General features: G+C 31.2%; 1 protein-coding gene across 3 annotated transcripts; it reads right to left on the reverse strand.

The window, feature by feature from the left end:
• Positions 1-5,607: 5,607 nt before the first annotated feature.
• LOC109800691 (filament-like plant protein 7) lies at positions 5,608-12,525 on the reverse strand. 3 transcript variants are annotated; one of them, XM_020361520.3, is made up of 6 exons: positions 12,189-12,525; positions 10,903-11,028; positions 10,387-10,531; positions 7,778-10,250; positions 7,607-7,661; positions 5,608-6,269 (listed from the first exon to the last, which is right to left on the reverse strand). In XM_020361520.3, exons 2-6 carry the CDS (start codon positions 10,996-10,998, stop codon positions 5,802-5,804), a joined length of 3,237 nt encoding a protein of 1,078 aa, XP_020217109.1. In that variant the 5' UTR covers positions 10,999-11,028; positions 12,189-12,525; the 3' UTR covers positions 5,608-5,801. The 3 variants fall into 3 exon arrangements, with proteins under 3 accessions (XP_020217109.1, XP_020217111.1, XP_082922504.1); XM_020361522.3 differs by having other exon boundaries at positions 10,903-11,039; XM_083066378.1 differs by lacking the exon at positions 12,189-12,525 and having other exon boundaries at positions 10,903-11,047.
• Positions 12,526-12,729: the final 204 nt, after the last annotated feature.

Here is a 12,729-nt window from a genome sequence, read left to right on the forward strand (position 1 = left end):
CACTACTTGCTAGACTCTATGTTGATGGACAAACTAATTGAGACAAGATGCTGATTGAAGAACATTTCATATTTTATTTAATTATTCATTATTATAAAATTTACACAATTTAATAATAATAAAAATTCATGTAATGTAGTTTATCAATATTTAGGGGTTGTTTCTCTTAACGTGACCATTAAAGAAATTTAGTTAAAGTTGTCATGGTTGGTTGAAAGATTTAGCAACATAGACAAAAACAACAATGACATCATTATGTTAAAGCTTGGATATTGAGGTATATTGGAGGTGCCATATTTGTTGATAGGGACTTGAGTTGAGTATCACCGAGGTGATTACTTTTTTTACATGACTTTGATGCCATAAAGACATGCATGGGATGTTGTTGCCTTAGGGTATTTGTATTGACAGTTATGTTCATCAACTAATTATTTTATGATGTCAATTGATGGACTAGTGATACTTATGCAATTATGGGGATGAGAATGATTTGATAGGTTAGTTCGTCTAGTCTCACCATTCATTCTTCTGAGATGTCCAATAAGTCTAAAGTAACTATTGGGTGATATTATAAACAAGTTTTATGGGTATGTTAGTTAATATATGAATCTAATAAATTTCAATTTATTTTAGATGGTCAAGCAACGATCATGGTATAAATGTACGAAATGATTTGAAATATCACCTTAAACAATTTGACTTGATGAAAAGAAAATATGTAAGTAAATTTACTTGAATTATTTGATTATGAATAATTATTGTAAAATATATGAAAAAATAGATATTTTATAATAATTATTCTTAATTAAATAACACAAGTAAATATACTTGCTTTCTGTTCATCTAGTCAAATTGTTTATGGTAATATGAAATGTATAATTATACTATGACTAGTGTTTGACCATTTAAAATAAATTTAAGTTTGTTATATTCATATATTAACATACCGATAAAATTTGTTTATAATATTATTCAATAATTACCTTAGACTTATTGGATATTTTGGAGGAATGGCTAGTGATTATGAAGGAGTTAACCCATCAAATTGATCTCATCCTCATAATTGCATAAGTAATCACTAGTCCACCAATTGATGCTATAGAATAATTACTGGATAAACATAATTATCAATATAGATATCCTAAGACAACACCACCCATGCACATGCACATGTCTTGATGGAGTCAAAGTCATGTAAAAAAAAGTAAACACCTCAATGATACCTAACTCAAACCCCTATCAACAAATATGACACCTTCAATATATTTCAATATCCAAACTCTAGCTCAACGATGCAAATACTCCAGATAATTGTTGTCTTCATCTATGTAATCTTTCAACCAACCATAACAACATTATTTAAGCTCTTATAATTGCCATGTCAAGAGGAACAACTCTTATATACTAGTAAGCTATGTTACATGAAATTTTTTATTATTAAATTGTGTCGATTTCATAATATTGAATAATTAGATAAAATATGAAATGCTCTCTAGTCAACATCTTCTCTAGATAAGATAACTTGTTCTCTGACAAGTAATGTCACATTTTGAAGAATAATGGTACACTTTCGAAGTGACATGTGAAATGGATGTATCTTTAGTCTCCATCTCTCAACCATGGTTGAGATTAAATCAAGACTGACTTTTATGAAGCAGAGTAAAAGATGATATTTTACCTTATTTAGGACCCCTATTCAATAGCATCATGATGATGCCGACACTCTTAAAAAAATGTTGTTGGAGCCACTAACGACTCCCTTTAAAAAAATGTGTAGTAATGACTATTAATGACACAAATAAAAAAAATGATGTCACTAGAGTCTATTGTTTGACATATCATGTCACAATTGAATCCGGCGATACTAACATTGACATTTGACAACATATCCCCTTGGAAGTCACTTTAACAAAAAAAGAATGACATGTTATGGGTGTGTTACTGAATTAACTAATGACACTTAACATTGATTATTCCAAAGTTATAATAATATATTTCAAAATAATCCCAAACTGAATAAAATATTTCTTTAACAACCTCAAACCTATCAAATAGCTATGTTCGATATGATAATATAACATCATATTCATACATAAAATTGGTACAAAAGTTATACATAAATATAACATGTTGAACAAAAAGATAATTGATATTTTAAAAATTAAAAGGAGACATTCTAAATAAAACATGTTATCATTTATTAAAAAAAATGAAGAAGTCAAATAGGAGTATTACATGCGGTTGTGCTTCCTTTTATACATGGAGTTACTTAATGTAATATGATGCTCATGTTTTTACTCAATTTTAAAACTTTTTATCACCATAATTAGGACTTGTTTACATGTATTCTTATTTTTATTTGAACACCAAAAATAAAATGAAAATAAGGCAACAATTTTATAATTAAAAAGCAAATAGAAAATGAAATCGATAAGTAAAAGTTTAGGATTAAAGATATTATCTTATTCTTGTTATCCCTAATTTCTAGATGCATTGCAACTTCCTTGAGTAGAAGACTTAAAACATGAGTTTGGGATTAAAATACATGTAACTTGAGTGTGTAAAAATATATAACAAAAGCGGACTGAACCATGTCAAAATCAAATCAAATCAAATTTATTGAGAAAAAATCGAACTGGATCATTTTTGTAAAATAAACCCAGTTTGAATTGACTCATTTTTATAAAGTGATTTGGCTTGTAAAGAATTTTTCCCAAAATTTTACTAGATTTAATTATACATGTTGTCCTTTCTTGAATTTGGTCTCAATTTTCTCTCTAACAAATGTGGTTTCTCAACTATTTTAATTATGTAATTTTGGTTTATCTATTATTTGTTGACATCTAATATTTAACAAAAATGTTAACATAATCAAGTTTACACCTACCTTTTTTTTAATTTTTTTATTTGAAGGCAAAGTTTATACCTGCTTAAATATGAGGAACTTTGGGGGATCTTTTGTTTAAAAATGACTGACCAAGTATTTATTACATAAAAATTTGATTCCCTGGAGAATATTTAATACTCTTCATCTTTTTTTGTGAGAAAAAAAGGTTAAAAATGGTCATGTCAGTATATCAATTTAATAATTAAGAGTATTTCCGAGACATAATATTTGTCTTTCACTAATCTTAGGGGGGTGTATTGGTTTAGGATTTCGTAGGATTTTAAAAGACTTTTTTTGAGTAAAAAAGTCCATTGGTATTCAATCAGGATTTTATGTTACTTAAAACCAATCCAGTGGTATTCAATCTGGATTTTCAAGATTTTTTAAAGAGTCCATTAAAATCCACTGGTATTCATTTGAGATTTTTTACAACTTAAAAACAATCCATTGGTATTCAAAAATATAAGGATTTTAAAGGATTGTTGTGTGAGAGGGATTTTGAAGGACTTTCTAGTGTTATCTATAAATACCAGATTCATAAAACAATCCCATCCAAACCCAACGGATTTTGAAGGATTGTTTGAAGTGATTTTTCAAGTGTTACAATAATTTTCAAGTGAGTTTTTCATCTTTTTTTTTCTATGCTCCTGTCTTCTCCATTTTTTCTCTACTAATAATACTATACTATTATTCATTGCTCATATATAATATTGTAGTACTGTTCTCATCCCATTCTCCTATTTTGTGAAACTCTGATATGTAAATGATAGTGTCATTGACTTGCTCTATTTTTCTGTTCGTTCTCTTTAATTGACTTGCTTTATTTTATTCTATGTAGTTGAATTTGTTCCTTTATATAACAAAAAAAATGCTTGAAATTTCAACTTTTAAGTGGTAATTTTTTTTATAACATACGTCAAGAAGAAAAAAAAAGGTGAAAGATGAAATTGATATCATAATCTCTAAATATATATATATATATATATATATATATATATAAGATGAATTTGTTAGGGTTTCTGTGAGTAGAATGAGATGAAAATGGATCTTAGTTGGGGGAAGAACCCTCTCAGCATAAAAACTGCGAACTCTCTCATTCCCTTGAATTTGTTACTCTTATCCCTCCTTTTATGACTCAACAATTATTTTATTTTTTTTACTATGAATTTTTCTTTTTATTTTTATATTGTGAATTTAAGATTTTTTTATATTTTAAAAAAAGAAAATTAATATAAGACATTGCCGTATCTAATTTTTTAGGATTTAGGATTTATGTCTTCATTAGCTTATTTTTAAAAAATAAAATATTGTTAAAATATTTGTTAGAATAATTTACATTTATAAATATCGTTAAAAATTATCATATAATATATAACTAAAATAAATAAATAAATATATATATATATATATATATATATATATATATTCTCTATATCTAAATACTCCCATTTATATAAAAAGATTATATATCTAAATATTTTCTCAGTATCGAATATACTAATTTTTTTTATATAAAAAATTATCTTTTGTTTCTATATTTTCGTTTTTACATTTTTTTTTATAATGATTGAGATATTTGATCCATTTGGATAGCCAAGATATATCCGATCTTGTATAATTGGTGTGCTTCTAAAAATAATAATATAATTTTATTGATTTTGTCTCTTATCCATAATTATTTATATAACTGGTTTTCAACATATATTATTTTAGTAATTCAAATGGGAGATTCACATGAAAATAATAAAGAAAAAGGAAAAGAGAAAGAAAACTATGAAGCTTAGACCAAGGAGGATTCCGATGAATTGTTACAATTGATAGTGGATGCTATAAAAAGATGATAGAATATTATGGAGAATTATTATTATTATTTATCTAGACATTATTGTTTTTTTTAATTATTTTATCTTTGACTCTTTTTAAATTTGAATGTATGAATTTTTTTTTAAATCTTATCAAATGTCAAAACTCCACAAAATCCCACAGAATCCATTAAAATCCTGATTTAAAAGTCTTGTAGAATCCATTAAAATCCTGATTTTAAATCTTGTAGAATCCTGCAAAATCTTAAAAGTCATGAAAATCCTGCAAAGTCTTTTAAAATCCGCAAGATTTTTTTTCACTGAAAAAGTCCTTTAAAATCCTAATCCAATACACCCCCCTTAAATTTTGATTTGGTCACTTATTAGATTTGAGCACCTAAACCTAATAAAATCTAACAAGAGTATAATTAAGATGAAATCTATTAATTATCTTAGTTTTAAGATAGGAACGACAAACATTGCAAAATAAATAAATAAATAAACTGGCAGAAAACTACATGTACTTTCCACCCCAGATAATCTTAATTAAATTAAAATAACAATTTTACACCAATTGATTTACGCATTCAAAAATAAATATACTTATTTAATTATTTGGTGTTTAACAATGACTAGAACTTGATTGTTTTTTTTAAAGAGAATACAAATGAAAAACTGTTTTTTTAAAGAGGATACAAATGAACTCGATTGATTCGAAGGGCCGTTTGAGGTTTGTCAACGTTAAAACAAAACATTCCCATAGACATTGAAATTATAGTTTACTTTTAATTCTGTAAGCCAGATTGGCATTAAGGAAACTATCATTCAAATATGATTTTGGTAATTATTTCATCAGTAAGATTTATATAGAACATCCAATTTGTTATACCCCACAGACCATAGCTAGCAAGATTGATATGAGCTCACTAAACCTGGTAAGTACATATCACAACTATGTTTCATGCATCCAATAACTTGAATTTTCAGTGGTTAATTTTTAGTCGTATAAAAGTCCAAGAGCAAAGCATACAAATATCACTCCATTAGAAATAGCAAAGAAGATACATCGGCAACAGTCTCTGGAAGTACCAAAACAACACTAGAATTGCATTTCATGTGTTCAACGAAAAGTGTGTTTTCTTTTTGGATTTCTTTCTCCCAAATAGCCTTCTCCAAAAATTTCGACCAAAAGATTTCTTGGCAGGTACAATGGCCATAGAATTAACACTAGGACTGTCATCCTGGCCTTTAAGCCCATTCAAAAGTAAAATCTTCTCCAGGGGCTGTTTAAAACCAGGAATGCTCGAGGGACTGGAGCTTCTTTCACTTGCTTTGCAACCCTTTGCTTTAGTATCATCATCAGCCATCATTTGATCAAATAGAGAAGATCGATTTTTCGCTTTCATGTCTTTTAGGGGGACAGCATTTGTGTTTGCAATTGTATGATGTTGGGTGGCAATGGCATTGTCAAAAAGGGAAGCATCCTTTGGTGCAGCTAATGCCTTCAACTGCTTTCCAAGGTTAAAGATGGTTTCTTGACACTCGGCTAACTTTTCTGAAGCAGCAGTTATCTCCCAGTCCTGCAGGATTGATAAACAACCTTCAAATCAAAACCACAATACACATTGCAAAACAGATAGATTTGCATAAGTAAGCAATCAAGTCAATATTTTAGTTACAGCAAAACAGTGTTGTTAAATTTATACTAAATGGCAGTCATTATTCATACAACAGAAACGGCTCTTGCTTTTCTCAGTTTTTTGTCTATTGTTCAGATGATCAGTTCAATACTCTCCAAACATGAAACACTTTATCGGGAATTCATTTTCATTTATTTGTATCCACTGTTTAAAGGATTCTGCCTGAATTGTTTCCTAGTGGAACTGACAAAACTTCCTCAGTCCATTCCATAACAATACTGCTTTATAACTTGTTTTGTTTTGTACGATTAACTAAAATTATGGAGGAAAGGCTTTGCTTGGGTTTTTTATTGCTTGGTCTCAAAAGAGAGCATATAAAATTTCTACTCGGATTTTTTAAATTTGGAGGTAGGTTAAGGTAAACCCATCTAACAATGAAGCCAAGTGGAGCAGTATAATTGTATATCATTTGGTCATCTTTTACAACATTTGTCTGAAAAGAAAGATGAAGTGTTTCGCTACAAGTTCATATCTAATATTTGCTACAGGCTATAGTATAGTTCACTCTATAAAAAGAGGAAACAGGAAGTATGAAGACCCCTATTGATTGTTGGAAATGGTATGATAGATGGACACATCAATCAGACTATTTCAATTAGATGCTCTTGATTTGTTATGTTACCAAGTCACAACATATAGGTAATATTTGTAAGCAGTATAATTTTGTTTCCTACATCAAAAGTAAAAAGGCAAGCATTTTTTCTGTTACTATTTTCTACTTAAGTAACTTAACACGCAAAAAGTATAAAATAGCCAGTATGAATTAGTCTGTTTACATGACTAATCTAAAATCCTATCCCAACTTCCATACTAAAGTCATAACAGCCTAGGGCTTGGTTATATTTATTTGGAAGGAAACAGATCATGGTGAACCAATTTCCATGTCATTTCTTAGTTTAAGAGATCTGTATGTAGTATATATTTATGGCATTCAATGCTTCAAAAGAACTTAAAAGCAATCAATGAACGGATGAAGTAACTTGCTCATCATGCTCCAGTCTGGGATCTCCCAATTTAGTTTAAAAATCCAGTTAATCACATGGAATTATATACTATTCACTGTTCAGTACCAAATCTGTGTTTAGATGATGAATAGTGCTTCAAATTGATTAAATCTTCCAGAATGTCATATAAGATGGTAATCTGATTTGACTATGAGCCATTCATTGAGTAAAGGCTATAAATGGGAATAAAATGAAATTGAGAAAACAGCTTACAGTTCGTAGTGGCTCATCTTTCTGATTAACATCATTATCTGACTTCTTTGTCATGCTGTGAAGATAAATTTGATATGTGAGTGTGCCAATCTTCAAATAAGATACTAAAAGCTGAATGTTTGAAAATAATATCATGCAGTAACAAATATTGAAAGATTAGATTACGGATACCTTTCAAGCAGTAGCTGAAGCTCAACACATCTGGTCTCTAATTCTTCACAATATTGACTTTTGTTCTCCAGCTCCACTTCCAATGCCAAAACCTTGTGATTAGCTTCTTTTAATTCAGTTTCTGTAAGCTGAGTGTTAAGATCTTCTTTTATGAGTGCATGATTTTGCATTTGATCCTCATATATTCGATTCAATTCTTTCAAGGTTTGTAACTCCAATCTCAAGCTGCCAATAGTTTTCTCTGATTCCTGAAGTTGATTTGTAGCTGATTGGAGCCTCCCTTCCAAGGCTTCTTGCTCAGATTCAGAACTGATTACTTTATCTTTAATATTTACAAGTTCTTCCTTATCAACATATCGCACCTCTTTACTTGGAACATCATGACAATCTAAATTAGTTACTGAAGGCAAACATGATAACTGTTCTCTGGGAAGATGTAACCTATTTGTATCTGCAAACATCCCTGTTTCAGCTTCATTTTCACTTAGTGTCTCATCCCAATCAAATTGTTTTTTAATGGCATCCCTCATACTAGATACATCCTGAAGTGAAAAGCAGTGATTCATAATCCAATCTAACGCTGTAGTTAGTTCTGTGGCAAATTTTTCATGATCAGCCTTGTCATTAATTAAATCGTAACACACATGGAGAAATTGCTGTAAGACATTACTTAGTTCAGATGTTTTCCACTGGAAAACACGGACCATGTAGCCTGCTGGCCCTCCATGATTCTTATGTGTATGGCTATTTCCATCTCTTTTGTACAAGGAATCTGAATTGTCATAATCCTCAGAAGGCATGCTAATCCCTTCAATAAGCTCAATTAGCTTACCTACTGACTTGCTCAGATCTCTTTGAGATTGCTGTTTAGTTCCCTTCATTGATAAAATCTCAGCGTGATTTACTTCACCACATGGATCTACCAAAGAATTATTCAAAGGTTCCCATGAGGTGTGCTGACTCAAATGAAGAGGCTTAGTTGCATCAAATTGACCAGAGACTTTGCTTGAATCAAACCCATACTGATCTGCATTATTTAGATAGCTCAAAGCCAATCTAATATCCTCACGGATGCCATCAAGGTTCTTATGGGTGACACAGTTTTGTTCCAAGATCACTTTTACTACATCCAGAAGCCAACCAGGAATCTCACCCTTTAATATGCTATTGGAATATGATTCCTGATTTGATGTAGAGAACTCCGACAGATGATCAGACACAGTAATGACTTCCTTACCAATTACTTCAGAGATAATCTCATTTGGTCTAGTCTCTAAGGGGCCCTTTATTTCATTATTTTCTTCTAAAGAAGCATGCAAAATTTCAGGGGCTTTTTCAACAGAGACCACTGCTAATTTTTCCATTTCAAGGAAGTCATCCATTAGGCTTATATCTGAAGGTCCAACACTTTTACATGACAATGATTCCTTCTGTTTTACACTTCTGAAGTGCTCCAGTTCTGAAATCAATGCAGAAGCCCAGGAGTCAGCACAGCTGACTTTGTCATCGCTGCCAATGTCAGACATTGATGAAAAAGATAAATCTTGCAATGCAAGATTACTTCTAGGCTGCTCCAAGGTCACAAGATGTCTAGATTCAATCTCTGACTCAAGACGCATCAGTTTAGAAGCCGTGCGAGCAAGCATTACTCTTGAGAACTGGACTTCATTAGTTTTCCTAGTTAGTGACTCTTTCAATGTCTTGTTTTCTTCTTCCACAGCACATAGTTGCTCAGTCAAAGCAGTGATTCTTCTAATGGTAGTCTCAGGAGAACTGTCAAGTGAAGATTCAACCACTAAATTGGTTGAGTTCAAGTTTGTCCTTCTCATTTCAAATGAATCCTGTTCCAACATTTCAACTTCATTTTTCATTTTTGCCAGGGAAGCTTGACTTGGTAACCGTTTTCGAACCATAAGACACAGCCTCTGACATTCTGATTCTAACTTGGCAATTTTTTTTACACTCTGCAAATACTGCTTATGAGAAGCATCAGCTGTTCGACGATTAAATTCTCTTTCCTCATTTCGGATAGCAAGTTCCTTTTCAAGCACTTGAGCTTCATACTTCAGGGAAGCATTATCTTTCTCAATGGACTCTAATCTAATCATCAATGCATTATGATCAGACTCTGCATGAGCTAATTGTCTTTTCAGATCTTCAATCAAATTTTCTTTAGCAATAATAGATTTATTGAGACGAGAATTTTCAACCCCAGATTTAGCAAGTCCTTTACTGGTCTCTGATAGCTGCTCCTCCAAAACTACGCGTACTTCAACAAATTCTTTAGAAGCCTTCATCACAGCATCATGAATCCTTTGCTCTTGTTCTTCTCTAACAAAACGTAACTGTTGCATACATTCCTTGAGAGCACCATCTAATTGGGCCACTCTTTCTTCATAAACTAACTGCTGCTGTATAGATTCTTCGAGATGTTGCTTCATAGACAATATTTCAGCTTCCGCTTTCTCCCATCCTTCAAAGGAATATTTAATGAGAGACTGGTAAAATTACTTCAAGAATAATAAATAATCGATGATTATCACTGTCCAAATTCGCAAAGTGAAGGGAAATGATAAACAAACACGAACACAGCAATGCAAGAATATTACCTGCCACTGCTTCTTCCACAATTTTTGTTTGTTTCTTCAACTGCTCGTCTTTAGCATTACATTCGGAAAGTGTAAAAGCAAGCTTATCATTTAATCTTTTTAAGTCTTTCTCCAATTTTTCTTTATCAGTCAGAGGTGCCTGTACCTAAAATAGAAAGGCAAAACAAAACAAAATACAAATTATTTTTATCAAGCTATAGAAAGCATCAAGCATTATATTCCAGAGTTCTGGGGAAGAATTCCAGGTTTCTAGGTATGTAAAAAATTATTTTGTCCATTTTTTTAATTATAAAATATTTCAAGACACAGGACTCAGCAAAAAAATACCTTCTGTATTAACACTTTTACTAATTAGCAATTAGTATTCTTAAAGATGTAAAACATTGAAGGGGAAAGAAGACAATTAATAGCCATCTTAATCAATATATGAATTTAAAAATTCCATGGAATTTATGAGAAGAGCAAAATATATATGATGAAAACACAAACAATTGACGAGAGACAAAATTAAATCACCTCTCCATTTTCTTTTGAATTGAGATTTGCTTTGTCAGTCGCTAAATTTGTCTTCTGTGTGGCTTTTTTTCCCCAGAGCCAAGACTTGTGATCCATAATGAAAAGAAGGCTTCAAATGTGAGAAGCCTGCATGGAGACTTTGTTTAGGGGAAGTATGTTACTGTAGTCTAACTGGAAGGATGAGCTAACTAAAAACAAAATAACAACAATGATAACTTATTGAGCAAATCATTGCTACTATGCAGATCATCTGAAGTGCTGTACACTTTTCACTTCTTCATCAATAATAGCATGAGTTCATTGAGAAGCACTATATCAATATTTCATCATTGAAGCCATTGCTAAAAAGAAACAAATGGTACAGCCGTAGTCAGGATTAGAAATCAGATGAGCTAAGCCAATCTAGCGTAGCTAAATGCACCAACAATTGACTGACCTTCATAGCTCAATGAATTGGGTTCAAATTTTTATATCAATAGAAAAAGCATATTACATAAAAATGATTTAGCGAGACCAAAAATAATATTGAAAGCAAAAATATATCAAATCAAAACAAGGTTATTATCACTATTCTTAGCCAATTGTAAAAGGTTAAGCTCAATTGATTTAACAAATGAGTGAAAATCCTCAGCTAATTGAAGTGTTAATATTAGATTTCATCTTAAAACCTATTCCCAACCCTAAAGAATTGAGGGAAGCGATGTGGACCAGAATAGGCAAACTAGCAAAATGTGCTCTAGGCTCTGATACCATGTTAGATTTTATCTTAGAACTAATTGGCATTAAATGAAGTTGTCCAACAAATATAAACCGCATCCGGAGAATTGAAAAAAGTGATATGAGAGGAAGACTTCCCAACAGTTAACAAACTAAGTCACAACCTAAGCAAAATATATCCCTCAAGTTAAAAAAATGAACAGACTTTAACCATGCGAGAGTATTTTCGTTGCGAGGTGTATGTAGAATCGAGGATGTAACTATAATAACAATAATTAATTAAATGATTATATGATATTTGACCATAAACTTACCATCATACAGAAAGGTATATTACATCCCAAAATCAATAAATAAACATCTCCATTTTTGTTTGAGGACCCATCACATTTGATAACAATCGAACACAATATCAATATCTATAATAAAAATACACTAAATCTCTTTCTCCACTGAAAGCTGAAGACTTATTCCATGCAACATTGGAGTAAAAGGAATATTTTTAATTGAAATGACTGCAGAAGGTAACAAGAACATAATGATGAGATGTATGTGCTTCGGTTTCTGACCTCTTAAGAATGAAGTGTGAGGTTTTGCTTGTAGATGGATCATCCAAGACAAAGAAAAAGAAACAGCATCTGAGAGCCAATGGCGAAGAGATTGAAGTGTGTTATGCCAAGTTCAGGAGACAAGGAAAATGGAGTTCGGAGTTGCGAAGGTTAAAGCGACAGACACAGATAATGGATATCATATGATAACGTGCAATGTTTGATCTGTAACCGACTGGGTACCACAGCTCCAACCATGAGCAATTTCAGCTTTCTCTTTTAGAGGAAAAAAAGAGGGGTTTGAGTTTGGTTGCTAAATGCTAAGGAAAGGGAAAAGAAGTAAAAAGACAGTAAAGTGTACCCTCCTCGACTAAAAGTCAAACACAAAAAGGACACAGCCATACATGAAAATCAAATCTATTTTTGTTTGCCTACATTATTCAAAACACATTTCTTACGATCAACTTACTTTAAAAAAACACAACATTTTATCAATTTCCAAACTCTGTTTAATTTGTGTATATTGCTGTTCCGGTAAGAATGACCGTGTCTATAAAAGTGA

This window comes from Cajanus cajan, chromosome 11, assembly GCF_000230855.2.
Source record: "Cajanus cajan strain Asha chromosome 11, NIPB_CcT2T_4, whole genome shotgun sequence".
Lineage (NCBI taxonomy): Eukaryota > Viridiplantae > Streptophyta > Magnoliopsida > Fabales > Fabaceae > Cajanus > Cajanus cajan.

Excerpts from the sequence above, each read along its gene's own strand:
- LOC109800691 (XM_020361520.3), bottom strand. The coding sequence starts at position 10,998 with ATGGATCACAAGTCTTGGCTCTGGGGAAAAAAAGCCACACAGAAGACA. Across the intron at positions 10,532-10,902 it reads ATTCAAAAGAAAATGGAGAG|GTACAGGCACCTCTGACTGA; the intron begins GTGATTTAATTT and ends TTTCTATTTTAG. Across the intron at positions 10,251-10,386 it reads TGTGGAAGAAGCAGTGGCAG|GATGGGAGAAAGCGGAAGCT; the intron begins GTAATATTCTTG and ends ATTCCTTTGAAG.